This window comes from Plodia interpunctella, chromosome 28 (genome assembly GCF_027563975.2).
Source record: "Plodia interpunctella isolate USDA-ARS_2022_Savannah chromosome 28, ilPloInte3.2, whole genome shotgun sequence".
In the NCBI taxonomy this organism is placed as follows: Eukaryota; Metazoa; Arthropoda; class Insecta; order Lepidoptera; family Pyralidae; genus Plodia; species Plodia interpunctella.
In genome coordinates, this window is record NC_071321.1 from 4,717,027 (window position 1) to 4,739,413 (window position 22,387).

The following is a 22,387-nucleotide window of genomic DNA, read 5'->3' on the forward strand; positions in this document are numbered from 1 at the left end:
ATGGCACTTTTTGCCTCCATTGGCAATGTTTGTGTACCTTAGTTGTATCAGTAGCGCCATCTGCGCTTTGCTTTGCGTAATATATTTGATGTCTACCTAACCCATGGATTTAACTTCGTCGGAGTACCTATTAATTCCATGGTCTAGCCACTGGGTACAGACGTATATATAGACGCCCACACTAGTAGCAGTTGGCAACACTGTTTGAATCTCAAACAAATACCATGCCACTCACTCACTCAGAGTATTACTTTTCTCAAAATGGCTGAACTGTAAAGACGTGATAAATATTTTCGTTACAATGGAGCTCAAATACGCGAACGTGAACAAAGGAAACAACATATTTGCCACTGATATTGTGATCCTCGATAGTGCTATCTACTTGGATTCTTGTGATACATCGGAGGACTTGCGAGGATCGTGTACAGCTTGGCGCACCACATCGCCCATCAACTTGTGTCCTAGAATGAATAGATTCATTCACCAGCCTTTTCCATCAACTCCTAAGCGTATCATCTTTGGAACAATGTCTGCGTGAGTGATAATGGCTTAGCATCCTCTTGACTGTGTATATATGCTGACTGTGTTAGTGAAAAGTGTGCTAAGATGAATATACCTACTGTTTTAGATTGGCGCAATAAGCGTAACTTAAATCATCTTTCAGTCCAATCCATGAATTATTCCACGTATTCTTTACCAGATATTACTGAAAACAAAAATATGAAGGGCGAAATTTATGATATGTACCATCCGGATATCAAAACCTTTTCGGAAATGGTGACAGATAAAAAATTCGACGGTAAAAATGAAAAGTCGGAGCCTTGGTTGATAAGGTCGGCCCTGCACATGTGTACGATGATATTCCGGAAGATATCGGGGCGCGCGAGTTCGCCGGAGCTGTCTTATCACGACTGTGAGCCGCCCGGCCAGGAGGCGCCGACTGGTTTCTGGCAGAGCGCCAGAACTGAAAATAAAAATGTTGAAGCTCGTACCGCGCTCTCAGACTGGCGCTCAGACATGAATGGCGGCTACGACAGCGTCGTCGCGTCCTGCGAAGACAAGCTGAACAAGGTGCGACAACTTATCAGCTCCAAATCAGCTCCTAGTTCTCCTAAAAGCCCAGCGTACAAGTCTAGACGAAGAAGAAGAGTGTTTGTTGAGTCGAATTTGGTTGAAGATTGTTTTGAAGACGCCTTTAGTCCAGAAGATTTCATCAATGAGAGTAACAGTGATGGTCTAACATTTATTATTCCATATCAATATCAAAAGTGTGAAGTTTTTGAAATAGAAACTCCCAAAATGAAGATTGAAAATCAAATGACAGACCTTAACAGCCAGAATGTGCCAGAGGATAAAAAAGATCTTAATTTAAAAGTAGATGCTGTGAAAACAGATATTGTTGATTTTGTCGAGCCAGAGGCCCCGAAGAAAACCAACATTGAAACAGTGTCTTCTTGTGAATCAAAAATAATGCAGCTTCAAGCAATGCTTAAAGAGAGACGCAAGAGGAACACTAAGACCTTGCTGAACTCTCCCGATTCTGCTCCAGAACCGGTTAAAGATCTTCTGACTGACCATACCAAACCTAAAATCATTCCATCTCCAAAAATTCAGGACAAACGATACAAAAACCGGCATCGCCTGTCAACCGGAAAGCGAAAAAAGGCGGAAACCAGAAAATTGATCAATGACGACATGCTGTTTGCTGATGAAATTGCTGAAGATCCTTCCAGCTTTAATAGTTCTCCAATAATTCCTGTAGCTTTAGATAAATCTGTAGAAAGTCTGGGGTCTTCTGCTGACGACTGTTTTGATGAGGTGGCCGGTCGCTTCCGCACGGCGTCCGGCACCGACAGCGACGACTCCTTCCAAGTAGTGTTCGCAGACAGCCCACGAGCGATGCGTCCCTCAGACTGTGAGTCGGAGGACTCTTTCATTGTCTTTGAAGACTCTCCTGACAGCTGTTACACCTCCAATGATGTGTTTGGGGATGAGTCAGATTCAGAGTCAGAATATTCAGACTCAGATTCTGAAGTCAGCGACTCTGGCTGTGGAGATTCTGAAGAGTTGAAAATGTCTCAGAATATGACAAAAACATTTGGAGATCTGACGGACAATAGTCTATATGAAGACAAGGACGAAGTGGACAATGCGGTGAACATTTGTGCAGAGATCCCGAGCGAGCACCTGCATCCGGAATCAGCCGCGCGCGACACCGGTGTGCTGCTCAACGACGCCAAGAAACTCTTGAGGAGAAACCAGCCGCCTAAAAAGGTAGATTGATTTTCCTTGTAACATTTTAATTTTAACATTCTTTGGGAATCCTAACATAAGGAGTCATCACCTTAAAAGCAATATTTAACGTAGCTGTCGAGCACACGGCTTTTTTGGCTAAGGTGAGTCAATAGTGAAGTCGTCGTCGTTATGTTACAGTATCATTTAGTATGGAGTGTTTGGACAAGTCCGAAAATTTTAATTTTGTCAAATTTTTGAAAGCATTGTCATTATCACAGTATTTTTTCACTGATGTTTCTAATAATATAAGGCCTTCGATTGTCACCAATCGGTTAAAAACGTAATAAATTATACACCTAAACCTTCCTCAGGAACCACACTAATTATTGGTGAAAATCGCATGAAAATCCGTGTGGTAGTTTTTGAGTTAATTGTGAACAGACAGCAGCAGCAGAGGACTTTGTTTTATAATATGTAAGGATTACTGTTATTGTATTCATAGATTTAAAATATTTACCTACCTATCTGTTGTGATTACTTGATTTACTTAGTGTGTAAACATTGAATCAACATCAACTGATGTAAACATTCAACAATAGTTTTGCAGCTCAAAACTTTATTAGGTTAAATATTCCGATTTACTAACTCAAGCCTGTAGTTACCTTTCCTATATAAATATTCAGGCTATGTACAGTTTCCTGCACAAACAAATCTATACTCATTGTATGCCTGTATTTGAGACATTGTGTCCACGTGAGCGTGTGTCTTGTTAGATTGCCAACATTGCTTTCTCAATTTATTATCTTTGTTTTATGGTTGCTTCCATCTTTGGTTTGAGAAGCTATAATATATTTGTATGCATGAGTTTATAGCCAAAAAGTTGTCAATATCTATTGAGTAGAACAATTATTTTGTTGAATTAATATTTTATCAACCCATATCTTCAAGTAAAAGATTAAAATGCAGTCATATGGTTTGAAGTTGAGGATTTTTTCTCCTTTTTATTGATATCTGGTCAAATAATATCGTTGATTGAAAGTAAACGTGAATGCAATTTGGTGAATTTTACTTGACATCTTTTATAAAAAATAAAAGTTTTACTATCTTTTTATTTATTTATTTATAAACGAGGTCTATTTGATGTCATTTTCAAACAAACAAACAAACAAGGCAATCAGATAGGTTGCCAAGTCGTTTGATATCCATTGATATAATGTCAAACAAGTTTATATACTGGAACCAGACAGGCAAGTTGAGAAATAATAAATTGATCGCAATATCAAATTCTACTTAATTGACACGACATATGTCTTTCTCTTTCGAACGTACTGAAGACAAAGAGGAAATAATTCTTTGTTTCACATTACACCGAGTTTTAATAACTTACACAAAATGTGGAAAATCGGCTTCTTATCGTGCGAGTAATTTATTTATAGTTTTGTAACCGATATACATGTTGAAAATTAAAACTATTTGCTAAAAATTGCCTTACACGCGGGACTTTCGGAATAGTCTACCGACTTTATGAGCTAGCGATTGTTGAAGGCCTAAATTAATTTGTTGCCGTCAATCCGGTCGCGATTGGTCGTTCAAAAAGTCCAAGGCAATTTTTTTCAAACTCACGTCTTGAACACGTGGCCAACTCGGAGTAAAGGTGCATAATGTGCTATCTATTTCAAGTTTTTCTCTATGGTATATTTCTATATGTGTAAGTCGTAGTTAGATTCTTACGAGAAAGAAATATTTTACTACTTGGGTACATTTTGCGAAAGATACATTTTGCTCTTGAACCCTATGAAGTAACAAAATTGTCACATGTCGTAGTTATGAGCAAAATACAAGTCAGATAAAAATATTATATCACTGTTGCGAGGGTCGCGATTTTCCATCCGGAAAGACCTTGTGGTGAACTAGCTCGTACATAACGATGGCTGGGCTGCGTAAATTCTGCATTACCGTTCATACCTAGTTGTACGGCTTTGTGCACGTAACTAGTAGTTCGCAGTATTCTCTCTTTACATCTTTGTAGAGTATATTTACCATGGTTCAAAAAAATCAAAATTGTTTATTCAATTTATCAATTTATTCAATTTATCAATTTATTCAATTTATCACTTATTGACATCAAAAAAATACAACTAAGTCGGTAATTAACAAATTTAGGTCGTTAAATGTAAGTTATGTGTCCCTTAGTCGCCTTGCACGATATGATCCAATTCTAGGGTTTGTAATTTCAATTCGTTTTATGTATTACTACTAACAGTATTGTCAGATTTTATGCACGACCTAAAGTCATATGATACAACTTCGACTGCCGCAATAGCGATGTATCCTGAGGAATCCTGCACACTGGCAGTCGGCTACAGTGTAGGTTGTTTTCCTTCGCCGGAAAAAAGTTTTGGTATATGGAAACAATCGGTGACCCAAGGTCGAGGTGACCCGCGCGCTGACGGCGACGTTATTTTGATGACAAAGATCGAAATAAATCTTACATCTGTTATTTTCGCGTAAAGAAGGCAAGTCTGAAACGCTGAGCGATTTTTCTAGGAATTATAAAAAAGTTATATGATCACAACAATAATTATGACGTAAGTATGCTATTTTTTGTGTAATGTAAAATGAGTTGTTTGCAATACTCAAACTATACATAGCTAAAAGCAACATCGAGAAAAAAAGACAAATAATATATTGTGGGTACTTGGGCTTGCGCCGGCTCCTCAATAATGGGGACGGAGTAAGGCAGATGATATACGTAAAAAATGTCAATGAACTCTTTAAAATTGGTAGTAAAAAACATCGCATGCCCGCATCACGACAGCGTCAGTACTGATAACTGTATCAATGACTGACTAATCGTGTAACGTTCAATGTTCATTCAATGTGGTACCTCATTTAGAAAGTACTTTTCGGTAACCATCTAGGATTGCCTTACATTGGTTTGATATTGTAGAAACCAATACATAAAATGCTGTTGTCATCCTTTGCTTAAACGAAAACATTATAATTTCCCAAACCAAAGTTAGGAAACTGCTTCCTATGACGAGAGACTAACAATCGAACATATAGATCCCATCTTACATATTTGCCTCCTGCATGTTTTAGGAATGGCTGGATAAGAATTTGGTCGAAGCGAAAGTGATTTCTATGAGATTTGGTACACAGGTGACATAAAACTTGGAATAGAACATAGAAAACATTAAACATTCCCATGGGATCTATTAAGATAATGTACACTTGTAACCTGATATCATTAAAAACAAGCGAGTACTTCCGGGGTTCCAAAATGTCGATGTTTGCTGATCCGGTATTTGTATGCGTCAACAATATTTGTATCCGTTACATTATACAAACAATTATTTCTCACAATCTCGTCACTCGTTATGAGCAATCCGCAGAATACTTGCCGCTCGATGATGATTACGAATTTCTGAAGACTTCGGAAAGAGGTCAAACATTCCGAGGTCGTGTTTGGAAAAGGGTATTTTCCGCAATTTCTTAAAATGATAAACAATTGGGAAACCTTTCTTTAAAAACGACTTCGCGGTCTTTCAGAAGATTGTGATTGTAAATTTGTGATATTGTGTTCCGCGACCTGATGATGCTAGCCACGCCTCCAGATCGATTATGGAGATAATAATAGTTGTTTCTAAATTGTAATTAAGTCTATTTGTTAGAAATACATTGTTTTAGGTAATTTGTGCTGTAGAAAAACATTCCACTGTCGTTTTCTGATCATAATCTTAGAGTTTAATACGGAATAATAATGTTTTATCTTTTGATAAACTGATTTTTTGTCATTACCTTTCATTATTTCCATTGGCAAAAGTACTCGATAAGAAAATTGTTGAACAATTTCGGAAGTAATCAAAAATTGTACAATCAGCAGATAAAGTGGATATTATCTAACTTTACTAAAGCCGCTAAACTGTAAGAAGTTCTATTTACATGCTATACACCAGCACTGGACTGAAGCTGATGTCAAATACAACATACATGTAAGTCCTCCTAATAAAATATTATGAGCTCACTGGATTGTACAACGTGACGATTTCGATAAGAACTTCATTGACGAAGAAACAAAAGCTAGAAGGGGAAAGCCAAGAAGGGCTTACATCTGCTGCTGCTGATGATAGACAAATATGGAAGTCACTCCACGACAAGAACTTTCATTCATCCTCGCGTAATCCCGGTTATATTCGGAGCTGTAACGCCCCAAGGGCCAGCCGCAAGCAACACAACACCGACGAGAACAATGTTCTTCAATTAAAATGTAAACGAGTTAGATGGCAAAAATAATATCAGCCACTGATTGTAGGCTCTCCGACGAGGCACGGTGGTTTTGAACCTAGAACCTTTAGAAAACATGCGTGCTAGTCACTATACTGCCACCGACTGCATGTCTACGTGCTGGCAAATTGTACTGATAACCATATCCAGTCCACAGTGCGTTCAATACCGCGCACTATCGGCACATACTTATGATGAAACACTGCGCAACCTTACGTGATAACACCAGTTCTACCCGACAGTCGGAAAGGCGGGGTACCTGTGCTAGTCAGTCGGTCAAGGATTTCCTCATGCGAAAGGGTATTTGGCTATCGCTACGTTGTAAAGTCATCGTTCGATTCGTTCCATGACTTAGACATAAAGCCTGATGGGTTGCCTTGCTTATGATACAAACAGACTGGACAAGGACTAGAAAATCATTCATAAAATCGAAAAGTTTGAACGGGACATTCCCTCGCCCTAGCACAGTGGTTGATAACCCTACTGTTCAATGTGTTCAAGCGTTTACTAATACACAAAGAAGCTCACAAACAATAAATATATACTGGCAATTATTTGGAATAAATATTTTTGTAGATAAAATATAAAACTATGAAGATAATAAATAATTTATTGACGCTTGTTTAAAGTCATCTTTAATACGATAATTTAACAGCGATTATGTGTGTCATCTTGCAATGACTAGTTTTAAAATAAATTAACAACTCATTCAGGTGTGTTACCACCGCTGCTCCTCATTCTCACGTGATCTAGTATCACACTCTCATTGGCTCGTATTTTGCTATATTCTCACCCCCTTAAAGTGGCAATTTCAAAACTTACAGTGGTCAACTAGAACCATGCTAAAGCTTCTCGTCATTGAGACACAGTTTATTCCTAGTTCGATTGTGGGTTGCCGAGTTGATTACCCCATGAACGGTTGTTCTACAGTTAAGAATCTGTATTGTATTGAAATATGTGTGTCAATAAAATATTTATTTTATTACTAGCGGCCTGTCCCGGCTTTGCTCTGGTAAAAACATAATAAATTATATCCCTAAACCTTCCTCAGAAATCACACTATATATTGGTGAACCGCATGAAAATCCGTACACTAGTTTTTGAGTTTATCGTGAACAGACAGGCAGACGAGGACTTTATTTTATAATATGTAAGGATTAATTTCCAGAATTCCTTTCGTATTTTCGTTTCGTAGCGTTCACACACTGTATGTATTATACATATAGAACCTCTGCAAATCTTCTAATTTATTTTCCCGTTTTCTTCTTCACGTTGATATTTCAATCTGTCAACGACCATTTAATACGCAAAGATTGCTTAGCAAAACGTGTTATAAGAAAGACTAAACTACCTTATACAAAAATCACCGTTCAAAACAACAAGAAAAGTACCTACTGGTTACGCACGGAATCGTCACGACCGTGAAATACAGTTTCACGCATTCTCAATGACAATTTATTGACTAAACAAATATAATGGATGGAAACAAAACCTTTTTTCTAGTAGATAGTTTGTATTTTTCTTTATAGGTTATATTGTTTCTCATAGTATTAAATCTCTGACTGTATGATCTATAATTCTGGGAAACATAAATAATTTTCTCGAGCTATCGTTGCACTTATATAAATTAACAATAAATAAACGTTTATCTAAGATACAGTATTTTATATTCGAGGCCCAGAGTCCATTGTCTAACCATCAAATGAGCCATGTTAGAGGCTGTCCGTTCAAGTGATGCTGTGGCAACACTAGCAATAAGAATAAAAATGCTTCGACCATTTCTATCGCTTGTATGTAGTTTGTATGTGATCGTAACCTTGGGGAAGTCGGGAATCTGGCCAAGTACAGTGGGCTTGGATTAACACTAATGGTGGTGACCCATTTGGCGTTTGGAGTCGCCATTTTGATAACAGGTGCAACGTGGGAAGCAAGGGTAGCAGCGGGGTTTGAGAATGCTATTCTTGGACTCGTGGAATGGATAAAAATGATTTGGTTTATTCAATCCTTGCTGCGTGAAGCTTGAAACTGTCGCTGCTCCGGATTTTATTCTACTACCTTGTATACCAAATTTCATCGCTTCCCGACTAGTGGGTGTGGGTGGGGTTTAGTTTAACCCTAGCTAATCTGAGCGTTTTCCCGTTTGTTTCCTCAGCCGTAAAGCGTAAAGCCCACATTCCGCTTTCCTACTTTTTAGTCTTCATTTCAAAGTCTTCGGCATCGTTAGTAGTCAAACAATGGGCTATTGACATTTTAACGAGCGCTCATTACTCATAAAGTTTAATGTTAATTAACATCACTAGGATACTGTACATTTATTAGAGTTTGATCCGTAATAGGTAGTACACTCATAGCGCCTAGACAGTAATGTTGATGCCAATCAAAACAAACAATAGACAGCTGCATACAATACTGTCGGTTGTCTTTGTTTATTGGAATGTTGATAACAAATCGTTGTTGCAAAAAATTGTCTCCTTATTTGCATTCTTCTTCTTAGAAGTTGAGATCGATCTCGATTGTCGTCCCAATGATGCAATATACTAATTACTGCATAACATCAAGATTTTGACAACCGAGGCGTAGTGGTCACCACGCCTGTCCGCTAGCTGGAGGGTTCGAGTTCGATTCCCAGCGCGGACAAATATTTGTACTTATAATATTTTTGTGCTTAATACCTATGTGGTATCGTAGAGTGCTAACTATTTATTTACTGCGTTGCTCCATATTTATTTCGAATTGTGGTGACAACAGTTGAACTTCATGTAGAACAGTCTGATAATCACATTCCATAACTCATTGCAACATTTTCCCTGCCGCATTACCACAAAGTCCATTATGATGTCATAATATTTGACTACAATGTGCTAGCAATGTGTCCCGGCTTCGAGCGTGTTCTATCCAGTAACTTCCCGCGACCTTAATTGGATTAATACAAACATTCCTGTGCATGATAATTGTATATTTATTAGGCCGCTTGACCTCGTCAATAGGCCAAGATACGACAACAGAACTCCCTCATTGCAAATTGGTCTCTATTACCATCGTTTAGAAGTCAAAGTAGCGTAGTGCGCTGCCGGCTGGCTGTACTGTTTACGTTGCTTGATTTCTCTTGGTCTTGGTCGAAACGTTATCGCAATATGTTTGGTCGCTCCGAGCCTCTAAGAGACAATCATTAATGCCCTCCCCACGCCACTTGTCTTATCGCGTCAGTTACAATGAAATCTTTGGTGACTTTCCGCACAAGGTATCTCTACAAAGTAGATAGGTACATTACTTAGAAATTGATTTTGTATTTTCCTTTATCTGCACTGTAAGCACAGTAATGAACCGTACCCTATAAGTAGAGAACGACGTACCCACTTGTTCGGTTCGGTACCTCTAAGCGTTACTGAGAAAAAGGATTTTGGTATACGTACATCGAACCAAACGTTTTTACCTTGTGGAGCAAGGAACCTGAAGATACAAATCACTGCTCATCTTCTAATATTATTATTTATGTTATCCAAATCCCAACTAATATTATAAATGCGAAAGTAAATTTGTTTGTTACCTCTTCACGCATTATCTACTGGACCGATTGTTATGAAATTTGGTACACGTGTAGAAAATAACCTGAAATAACACATAGGGTACTTTTTATTCCGAAATTCCCACGGGAGCGAAGCCCCGTGGCGCAGCTAGTCTTTAACATTTATGCTCAAGTGATAGGTAGGTTACCGAGCTTTGCTCTTGGTGGTTCTGGTAGAAATGTTTCGGGGTTTCCCCGCGTCGTAATCTTGTTTACTAGCAATGCTTGGTTCGTATGAGGTAAGCCACGAAACATCAAGACGAGCCAATGGCAAGCATTGCTCCATACTATACCACTACTACCAGAGCCGTGGATCTCAAAGTTTTTCTTCCTTATATGTTAAAATACTTCTTTGGCATCAATACGTTCTTTGTAACAAGCGTATTCTGCGAAACAGAAACCTTTAACAAGATATAATTTTATCTCAACGATCAGTGTTTCTTTCATCAGAATCCGTTCTATATAGATGTAATTAAGAAACCTACTTAATACTAAGATTAATCAGATTTCATCTGTAGTACTAATGTACTTTGTGTCGTCAATCCACTTTTAGCAAACAACGTAAAAGACTCACTAACCCCCGTATTTATCCCGGGTTGTTACGATTTGATTCCTCAATGATTACTCACAATCTGGAGTCGCGTTTTGGACGTCACAAGGCTTGTGACACCCACGTCATTGAGTGTAAAATTAAACGTATTTGTGTGAGTCATCAGATCGTGACGTCACGCGGTGACTCAATGGAATCTCTGTTTGTAAACATATAAGGTCTGAGGCGACTACCGGGCATTTTTAACATGTCGTACAGTCGAGGGCAAACAACCCCCAGCTAACTGAATACCATAGGAGGACTGGTACACGCGTAGCTGTCCCCAACTGTACACTGGTACTGAAATTTGCTCTGATAAGTGTAGAGAAGATGACTTGTTTTAAAATTGGTGTCCATTTGTTCCTTTTGGTGCACTGAACCTTAATAACGGTCACCAATTTCACAATTTGGAAATTAACACTCATGTGAGAGAGGAGCTGTCAATCATTTCCAACCTCTTTGTAGATTTGAATTATTTTTAAATCACAATTAGAAATATGATGTTACTGTGCGTTGTTGCATCAGGGTGCAAGGGGCATATTTCGAAATTTCCATCACGTGCGGCTCGTTAGTCAGTCTCTCGCTGTCACTTATGACAAAGCGTTTCGCAAAATGATCAAGTATTGTATCAGCCGGTAAATAACCTCTTCATCCCTTACGGGATAGGCAGAGTCATTTCGATGTTTCATAGAAATTATTGTAACCGATAATTTGACCAGATCTTCCTTTTTATGACTTCATTTATTTGTGAAACTATTGTTCCAAGTAAAATCATTTAAACTAATTGCGAACTTAATGCTAAAAGAATTCTCTCCCAACTATTATTACTGGATGAGTAAACCATTAGGACAATTGGACTAACCAGCTCCACCGGATCTCCCACTCTCGTCAGAATTTAAATTTCAGTGGATATCATATTCCTCACAGTTACAACTGCAACCTTCGGGTACATTTTTTTTAATACGACTGTTTTGTTCAGAGATTAGCCCGTCTTGACAAAAAATTGGCTTAAATGATTCAAAAGTAACAATAGTATACAAACAATACAACAAAAAGTATCGCAAAAACAAGAGCACATTGAATACATTCCGTTTGGTTGGGCGTCGGGTAACAATGGAAAGAGATCTATTATATTGATTTATCGTGAGCGGAGATGCCGCCATTGTGCGTGGCCGTGTCGCTGTGCCATGGACTTCGGTGGAGTACACTGGAGCCTATCACTTTATGTACTGTACTTACCAAAATTCATATTTTTTTCTTTTCCAACTAATGTATATACACTTAGTTTCTTGTTGTGTCTGGTGGTCTTAAAATAAAATACAGTATTTTTTCTTTAAAATCGGTAATAATAGATGTAACGAGTAGGAGAGGTACGATTCTGATACAACAACTCATACAGAAATCATGTTACACCCTTTTTGAATATAAAGATAATAATTTGATAATTAATCAATTAATATATATAAAACTCTTCCGATACTGAGTGACTGGCTGACTGACAGACAACGTACAGTCGAAACTACTGGGCGTAGGAAGCTGAAATTTGGCATGTAGGTTCCCTGAAGAGTGTAGGGGAGCACTAAGAAGGGATTACCTGAAATTCCCACGGGAAACGGATTTTTACTCAAATACGAAGTTGTGGGCAAAAGCTAGTGGAAAATGAAATGGTAGAAGATCGCTCTGGCCAGTTTGCTTTTTGGTCTTCTGGATGAAAAGGCGCCATGTTTTTACAATAAACTGAATTAGAGGCGTGGCAGGCCATTTGGAAGCGAATAATTATTCGAAAAGAGTGAGTTACTACATCCTATATAATAAGTTATTTGTGATGTCGTTGTTGCAGGTGCAGTTCTCGCCGCAGCCGCCGGCCGTGCTGGTGATGCGCGTGTGGACGTTCGCGGCGCGGCAGGCGCGCGCCGGACACTGGGAGCGGCTCGCACTCGACCGCGACCGCTTCCGGCGACGGTCAGTGCGCGGGGGACACACGCACACACACACACGCACACAGCTGCGAACTTAGACCTCGCGAACACAATACATTGCCCTACAAACTTAAAAATTCTAATTCTTATAATTGGCATATCCTACATACCTTTTAAACTTCATCAAAATCGGACCAACGGTTCGAAAGGTATCGCGTTACATACATATATACATACATCATACAAAAAATGTAACTAGAATGTTAGACTTCGCTCGCTCGGTCCATTATATAGTACTTAATTTCTCAAAAAACTACAAATTGCCGACGCGCCGCATGACGCACCATACATGCTTCTTAATCTCTTTCTCTCATCTCCGCGTGTTCACGGTGCATCCACGGCTTCCACGCTGCGAAGCCCGTGGTCAGCCTACAAAATAACTTAAAATTTTGAAGATTTGACTGCTTTTAAAATCGGTCTCCTGCCTGACGTCTACCCACCTTGTAAATGCTGCCGTTGCTTATCAGCTGCATATAGGCTGTGTGTCCCTTATCGGCTCGTACGACGTCCATGGAAGGATATCGAGTGGTCCCGTCCTAAAATAGGGCGGAACCACACACTGTACACATACATTATCACACAAAATACATATAATATATATGGACTTTGGTAAGGCTTTCGACACTGTTTCTGTTCCGTCCCTATTAAAAAAATTAGAAGCTCTGGGTGTAAGAGGTTCAGCACTGTCACTATTCTCAGACTATTTGAAAAATAGAACACAATGTGTTAAAATAGGGGAATATATAAGTGACGACAAACCAGTCGAATTTGGCGTACCGCAAGGCAGTATTCTTGGGCCTAAACTTTTTCTTTGCTATATAAATGAGTTATGCCAAATGAAATTAGAAAATTGTCGAATTGCATCTTATGCGGACGACACTACACTCACCTTCTATGCATCCACATGGGACCAACTTTTCAAAATTGCACAGACGGGCTTTGATAAGGTTTCTCAATGGTTAATGGCCAACAGCCTCACTCTTAATGAGGACAAAACGAAATACATGCTGTTTTCCATTCGTAACTGGGCCGAAATTGCAGGTATATCGCAGTCTATCATTGCTCACAAATGCATCTTCCCAACACATTTAACTTGTGACTGTCCAAGCATTTCTTCTGTCCAAACAATAAAATATCTAGGTGTTCATATTGACTCAAATTTAAGATTTAAACAACATATACATACGGTATCACAAAGAGTTAGGAAATTGACTTATTTATTCAAACAATTACGTGACGTGGCAGATAATAGTACAATTAACATGGTATATGATGCTTTGGCTAAGTCAATTATAACATACTGCATTTCCACTTGGGGTGGATGTAACAAAACAGATATGATGGAATTGGAAAGGGCGCAAAGACTAATACTCAAAGTTAGCTTGTCTAAACCGCGACTTTATCCCACAGCTAAACTTTACCAAGAGGCAGGAGTATTGACAGTTAGACAGCTATATATATCGGCAACGGTTACTCGTATACACTCTACCCTTTTGGCAAATGTAAAGAAAGATATGGACGTGAAAAGAAGAAAGTACGCAGTCTGTGAGCGTATATTCGTAAATACGTCGTTTGCACATAAATTTTATGATTTTCGTGGAGGAATGTTGTATAATATTATTAATAAGAAATTGGATTTATATAATTGTAGAAAAAAAGAATTTCAACTAAAACTTAAAAAATGGTTCATTGATTTAGATTATGAGGCTACGGAGAGCATTTTGGAAATCATGTCTTAAATAAATAAATAAATATATATATATGTATAAAAGAACACTGTGTAACTTCACATTTGTAAACATCGGAAGTAACAAGGGGACCTGGTGGCCCAAGATACAGGTTCCGGCCTAGTTTGAGTCTCCAGGACTCCAACAAGTTTTTGTAATTGTTTTATCTTTTTACTGTTAATGTGTTATCTGATTGTGTAACTTGTGGAGTTTAATAAAATATTTTTGAATTTTTTTAATTTTAATTTTTTAATATTACGTTTATATGTACTTCTCGAAATAAATCAATTTGGCTTTTGGATGTATAGGGGTATGCGGACCAAAGATTTCCCTTTGCATTTTGAATTATTCATAAATACTGAAAGCTCTCTCGCTTTATACATTTTCATTGTCACTAAATCTGAAATTAAACACCATTATCTTATAACTCCAAAGGCTAAAGTTTGAAAAATTGATGAAGTTTGTGAACCGTATGAAGATTTAAGACTAGTTTTCATTATAACACGTGTGTATTTGAAGTCTTTTTTTGAGTGAATAGAAGACCTAATAATACAAAAATTATAAGTAACACGGCGTAGTGACCATTATGTTTGCACATTACAGGATCGCGGACGCCGATATGGCGCTGTCGTGGGTGCTGAAGCCTCAACACCGATCCAGGGTCATGTTCCAGCGGTTCATGCCGTGGTGGAACGCGCAGAAGAGGAAGGAGATCGCCGACAAGAAGGAGGAGAAGAGACGGATGGAGGAGGAACAGAGGAAGATTGAAGATCAGAAGAAGATTGAAGAACAGCCGACAGAATGTCAAGTGAAGGAGAAAGAGAATAATGATAGCAAGGAAGAAGAGACAAACAATGAAAAGGTTGTTGAACGTAACAAAATTGATGAGGATCTGCCAAACATTGGAGATGAAAATAGAGAAATTGATGGTGTTACAGCAAATACGAAAATTCCAAACGAAGAATCAAATGTTGAAAAACATCCAGTTAACGAAAAAGGGAATATTGTTAGTGATGAAATGGAGAAACCGATCAATAACAGTGTTTTATACAAATCAGTTAGTGAAATAAACGAAGCCAGGACTGGCGCTCACTTCGGAGTTTGATGTCAATCATGCAGTTAATGCAACAACCAATGAAATGGAGATCGAAGCGTGGGACATGACCGCCTCTGCCCCTGACGGCCGATCGTGAAGTTGTTTCGTGATTCAAATCGAAATTACATGCCGTTAGAGCCCGTGCCATGTAGACTGACATCAAATTTCGAATCAAATAATATTCTAAGCATATTTACTCGAAAATGACAAAGGAGGATGCTAAGTGCCTACATCCAGAGACTGACTGTAATGAAAAAGATAAAATTAAAAAAAAACCTTGTAAATTAATTGTAAGACATGATTATAATCATTTAAACATTAAAAACACGACTGCTGTCAAATATATAGGACACCTCGCGCGCGGTGAGTTGCAATAAATTGAATACCCTCCTTTTTTGAGCAGTCGCGTTAAATTGTGTTCGGTGTTAACCACTCAGCTAATGGTACCGCTCAATATTCGAGTACAATCGGAAAATCCTATACTGAGTGAGGCACAGGCTGTGGTGACCACTTCCCATCAGGAGGGCCGCACGCCAGCTTTACTGTTTGCATATAATAGAGAAATCGACTGCATTCCAGTCGAGGCGATTGTCTAGTTTTCAAAATACTCATCATTTTCAATAGAAATACAGTTGATTGTAATCAGCGGCGTGTTTGCGAATGCCCCATTTATTAGACCCCGAAAGGTAATTACTCGTTTGAACTTTTAGATTTTAATTACTACAACAATTACTATTCATTAGTTGAGTTGTACCGACAACGGACGCAATATTGTTTACGCCGCGTCACCCAAATTGTTTTGTGATATCAACTTTTCCAATGTTTATTGTAATTAAAACATTTTATATCTGTATGGGTACATCATAGTGTCTACAATTTACATAATACACATAGATTTAACAAGTATTTTTAAAATTGCACAATATTTTTAAGTGTATATGTTTAGTTTCCATTTTATAAAGATTACATAATTTTTGTTTAATTATAATACTAAGTGTTGAACTTTTGAGTCGTATGTTTAGTTTCTAGCATTGCATGATATAATCTTTATAATCTGGAAATTATTGTTGTGTATTGCGGTGCCTCAAAATCATAAGTGTTTGTGTAACTTTAATGTAAAAAATAAAACAATTACATGCAAAGGGAGGGACATTTTTATAACAATATTAAACATTCAGATCAGATCTCATTAACTTTTTATTTCTTTACGTATGTACTTCCATTCGTGTGATCGTCAAAACTGCCAATCGATGTGAATTTATTTGTATCGTAATAAACTGTGATTTGAGGTAGGTAATACAAATTATATTATACATAGACTTAAAGTGGATATATTAATCACGGGAACTTATATTTTTTGCTGAAATATTAATTGGAAGCCATTTGTTTTACTTGTCCATCCGCTTAGCCATCTAGCTCAGAAATATTGTCATTTCACAATATGTCCTACCGTGATTGATTCATCCCGTAGCCGTAGTCGTGTTTAGTGTTAATTGTACAAATTGTACGTCCTTGTTCATCGTCTAGAATGTACCCGGCGTGTGTGGAACATAGATTACTTATATTCTTTCTCGTTAGAAATCCTGTTGATTCAATGCCAAGCAAAATTCGACCTAATGTAAGCTTTTTATAGCCGAATTTAGCTTGCATTAATAAATTATCTTCAAATGATAATGGACTTTTGGGTAATATCGTATTGAAATTGATATTGTCGATAGTGACCAAACATTTGAATACAACAAATTAACAGCGGATGGGCACAGTAGTTCAACATTTGTATTGCGTAGTCTGTACGCGTGCGTCGCGTCGGCGTCTGACTTCGTCTATTTACGTAGCCGGCATTAGATTAGACCCACCTTTCCTTTTGTTAAAGGTTGTGTTTTTTTATAAAAATATATATAACGCGTGCTGAATTCAGTTTCGTTTCAATTATAACTTTAAATATATGATTTATTTACAAAACGTGCAGAAAATGTTCTCCGAAGGATATATACAGAGGAAGTAATAGGCATTTAGTTTTATTGTTGTGTTTTGATGTTTTTCTATTTGTGATATCAAATACGATCCTTGTATAGTATTAACTGTGGGTTGCTAAGTTGTAAATTTGATGTAAATAATGTATATTCTTACATGTTTTTGTAAAAGGTGTTCGGAAATAAATAACATAGAAAAATAAACAAACTTTTATTTGAACATCCATTCAAAAGTAAAGGTTCAAATTTATATTAAAAACACTCAATATGTGGCTGTAACAGAAAGAGATCAAAACGTATTCAGTTTAAAAGTGAATCTCTTACTATTTTTGTTTCTCTGATGTAGCTAAAGATTACAAATTTGAGCTCACGCAACCGAATTCGCCATCAGGGGCGCTGGTGTTATGAAAGGTTAGTTTTCAAAAAAAATTTTGACTGTTTTATGCTTGAGCGCAGGATATACAAATGTCAACATTTTGATAATGAATCTAGATATTACAGGACCCGTCATTGCTAAGTAAATAATATTGCTATCTCTTTCTTGCGCCTTGAAAAGCAACAAGTTCATTCCAGTGGTGGCTCCAGTATAACCTACAGCTTCATTGATGCCCCTTGACTAGACGCCTGTAACAATCTTTAAAGCAATGTTGCAATTAACAAATTTCTTGCCTTTCCATTAGTTGGACTCTTTTTTAGGCGGCGTCCGAGCGCTGTTGAGTATGATCATCTCCTTCTCAGTCTCCTTCTTGTCCGGGTCGTCCTCCAGCTGGATGCGGCGCTTGGGCTCCTCGGGCCGGTCGTCGAAGGGCGCGAGCCCGAACAGCTCGGGCCGGAACTCCAGCAGCGAACGGATCACCAGCGTCGCGTGCCGCGTCTGTTCGCGCTCCAGCCGCGGGTCCGGCGTCATCACCACCTGGCGATAGCATACACTCGCAGTCGTGCCAATCATTTTCAGTATGAAGATGTATCGTGGTCAAATCATTTATTTTGAAATTATATCTTTACAGGCACTTTTTCCCGTCATATTTTGTACTACTTATAATCCTAAACTATGAAATAAGTTACTTATTATTATGAAGAACTTTTGCCCCTAAAGCGTAGCAGCTGGTCTGCTTGAATTCAAAATCAAATAATTAAAAGATCTTCGATTTTTAAGAGTTGCTAGCAAGTTACCTGCATCCCGGCGTCGACTGCGGCGCGCACGCCCACCGCTGTGTCTTCGAACACCAGGCACTGCGGACACACAGGGGATGGGACGCCTTCTTAATATTATATTTTATTTTGGCATTAATGGGGCCAAAGTCTACATTAAAGAGGCATTTGTGTAAAGTTTGCGTCCTATGCCTTTAATAAATTTAAAATGTAGGTGTAATCAATTTGAATGGTATCCACCATTCAAATTGATTACACCTACATTTTAAGAACACTACAACACTTTGAGAGGTCGTTTATAGTTCAGTGGTTAAGACACCCCTCTGTGGACCGTACGGTTCGAATCCCCATTCATGCCATATGAGTTTAAATAGCCACCACACATTCGTGTATATATAAATAAATGTTCCCCATAATGGCCACGACCCTTAACCACGACCAATAAGACTATAAGATCGGATAGTCCCCCACAATAGCCAAGCTATTATCTGTCACATAGGTACGGTAGGAAGGAGATTTCAATGTAATTATTATCGTACCTTTTCCGGCTTGGGCTTGTCGGGGAAGCGCGACGCGGCCACCAGGTATATGGTGGGGTCCGGCTTGCCGACCTTCACCTCGGGGTCGCACACGCTCACCTGGTCACCATTTATGTTAGGTACAATAAACACTATGTATTCCATATACTATGTCTTCTTGTTGTCGAGTTGGAATGGTTAGACGCGCGCGTTGCCTACTTTGTGGCCTAGGGTCTATAGCCATAGTATTACACTATCTGTGATTACACTGACTCTCTCACCTTTCACACTGGAACAGAACAAGCACTAGTGTGTGATGGATAACACAATTGTGAGGTACCGGTTAAAGATAACTGCGGACAAATATTTAAGTTTACACGGATAGAACAAAAAAACCTGCGATAACCCATATCATAATGCCGGGCACACACTATCGCCCAACTCGGGCACATGTTGACACGAATTTACAAAGATTATGTAGATGAATAATAATAAAAATGATATTGATCCGAAATCTAACGGGAGTTGAGTGGAGCTACCTTGTGGTGGAACATGGCGAAGAGCTTGGGGCGCGCGACGGCCTGCAGGCGCACTGCCTGCTCCGTGGAGTTGGTGGCCAGCGCCATCGGCACCTTGTGGTCGAAGAAGTGCGTCAGCAGCCGCTCCGCTCCTGTCCAATCAATCATAACACTCATAGTTATTTGGATTCTCTTATTCAGCGTAAAATAGTTCATTAAACTTTAAATCACATTTATTTACACCACATTTCGTGGTCACTAGTTTTGGATGTTTCAACCGGAGGAATAGAACTAAAAACAGCGCGTAATTTGTAACCCCGTAGTTTAGCACCTGTCCTTTCAAGATGGGCGAGTGATTCCGCTGTAGAATCTGAAACCGCTCCATATCCTCCCGTACATTCCTAAGAAGGGTTGACGTCAGGCAGGCGACCGGTTGTTAAATCAATGCACAGAAACTTTATAAAATTAAGGTTATTTTTTACGCTGATCCCGGGGTTCGTAGCGTCACAACCCCGATAACAAATTAGCAAAAGAGAGACCTTTCATGATGGGCGCGCTGGGCATCATGCGCTCCGACTTCTCCTTGAGCTGGCGCTCGCACTCGTCCACCGAGATCTTCAGCTTCAGCTCCTTCACCAGCGCCTCGCAGATCTGACGCTCTGTCACGCCATACAGCTGCGGACAATATAAAACGGCTACACACTATCGGCAAACAGTTTGCCAAGCTTTGACGAAAGAAAGAAAGAACACTCCCGGCATCAGTCGGCAGCCTTATAGTAAGTTGATTACACATAATTGAATAATAGTACTTTTATCAATTATAAAGTATATATAAGAATGTAATACTAGTTGCGCCCCCGTGTTCCACTTCCATTCCGCAAAGAAGAATAAGAGTAATTCCAGGTCTCATGCTATATTCGATCCAGTCGCTTTTATGATTAAGTATACACAGTCACAGAGTATAGTGGAACAATAATTAAAAGTGTGTAGGAAGGAGTTACACGCGTCAGAACATTACCTACTCACCCTGACTTTCATGTCCTTGGTGTAGGTCGCTCCGTTTTGTTCACAAATATCCGCTATGATCTTATGGTACAGGTATTCTGAATCTACAACATATAAGCTCATTATTTAATAATAATCATAAATATTTTTTCACATAAATTAAACATGTTTATAATTAGACATCACTTATTGATATCAATAATGAACAAGAAGTGAAGTTGTCCTCAAAGTGCTAATGGAAAGAAATAGCGCAACAAACTTCACCACTGCTTTCAATTGTGAATCATTTGTGACATGAATAGACTCCGATATCGAGTGATATTATTACCTAATTATTTATGGATTTTGTACGGGTGACTATTGTAGGTACCTATACCTACATTGCGCCGCGTCAGCAAATACGCTGCATTCTTGTAAATTAATATTCGTCCATCTGCCTAAGATCACACAGTGCCTGAAAGGCCCTGGTCGAGAGAGCTGCAGCTACTGGCGGCCACGACCCTCAGCCGTGAGGCTATGATCCCCGATTTAGACAAATTGGAATGAGAGGGTTATTATTTTAGAACTGGTTTGGTTTAATATGGAGTGCTTCAACGAAGCTGGTAACATACCTAGTACTGTGCCGTCCATATCAAAAAGACAATGCGTTACTTTCTTATACGTTGTTGGTGAGTAGAATCTTCTTTGTGTGATGCATAACAACATCGAAATTTTGCCTTATTCGGGAGCATTTTGACTTTATGAGACCGTCTTCGTGGTTTTGTGTAAATTAATTATAAAACACCATTTTTTAAAGTTTCTTGATAGTGTTTAAGTACGTTTCATTTCAAACAATTTCTTCCAAAGACACCAAAACTAAATCTCAGCACTTGACTTTGACTGCGTCAAAAATCAATAAACCACGTGGAACAAAAAGGAAGAACGTACTAGGTTTTAATAATATGTAGGTAATGTACCAAGAAACTGTTGTTATTATTTTGTCTAGAAGCGTATCACAAATCTACACGACTACACAATCTATATGTATATAATTCCATGTTACCAATATAGATTCCGAACTCAGACAGACTATGACAAAGTATATCACAAAAACATACAAAAAATCGTTCATATAACTTGTATGCCAGCTTACTAAATGATCTAAGCAAACAATTTGACAATCTATGGAAGATTCGGTATAAATGGCTGGGCTGCTGTGCTGCTTCACGCACTCGCGTTGGCATGATCGGCGACAGCTGTGGCTGAAATCCCTTTAGATACTCACTTGGCCATCTAGCGAAGAGCTAGCCCATTACAATATTGATTTATGGAAGGCGCTCTTTAAATGCGGCTAAACATTTTCGCGAAGGCGTTTGCGAAATTTGGCGGGCTTGGTAGCTCGTTTGGCCTGTGGCAGGCATAAGCTTTATTGTGACCAAAAAAAATTTGTATACAATAATAAAACTAGATGGCGCGGTAGTCAAATTAAAACCAGTTATGGTATCGTTTCAAAGATATGCTAAGAAGATTCATCGACTCGTGTACTCGGGTTGGTTGGTTGGTTGGTTGGTTGGTTGGTTGGTTGGTTGGTTGGTTGGTTGGTTGGTTGGTTGGTTGGTTGGTTGGTTGGTTGGTTGGTTGGTTGGTTGGTTGGTTGGTTGGTTGGTTGGTTGGTTGGTTGGTTGGTTGGTTGGTTGGTTGGTTGGTTGGTTGGTTGGTTGGTTGGTTGGTTGGTTGGTTGGTTGGTTGGTTGGTTGGTTGGTT

At 38.7% G+C, this 22,387-nt stretch overlaps 2 protein-coding genes across 2 annotated transcripts; one reads left to right on the forward strand and one right to left on the reverse strand.

Moving 5' to 3' along the window:
• The first annotated feature begins 201 nt into the window (after nucleotides 1-201).
• PPP1R15 (Protein phosphatase 1 regulatory subunit 15) lies at nucleotides 202-17,659 on the forward strand. Its single transcript, XM_053765829.1, has 3 exons — nucleotides 202-2,274; nucleotides 12,517-12,638; nucleotides 14,986-17,659. Exons 1-3 carry the CDS (start codon nucleotides 607-609, stop codon nucleotides 15,485-15,487), a joined length of 2,292 nt encoding a protein of 763 aa, XP_053621804.1. The 5' UTR covers nucleotides 202-606; the 3' UTR covers nucleotides 15,488-17,659.
• LOC128681712 (probable pseudouridine-5'-phosphatase) lies at nucleotides 17,352-21,537 on the reverse strand. Its single transcript, XM_053765830.2, has 7 exons — nucleotides 21,256-21,537; nucleotides 20,666-20,748; nucleotides 20,179-20,314; nucleotides 19,661-19,791; nucleotides 19,143-19,241; nucleotides 18,625-18,684; nucleotides 17,352-18,364 (listed from the first exon to the last, which is right to left on the reverse strand). The coding sequence occupies exons 1-7, from the start codon at nucleotides 21,347-21,349 to the stop codon at nucleotides 18,128-18,130; spliced, it is 840 nt and encodes a 279-aa protein (XP_053621805.1). The 5' UTR covers nucleotides 21,350-21,537; the 3' UTR covers nucleotides 17,352-18,127.
• Nucleotides 21,538-22,387: the final 850 nt, after the last annotated feature.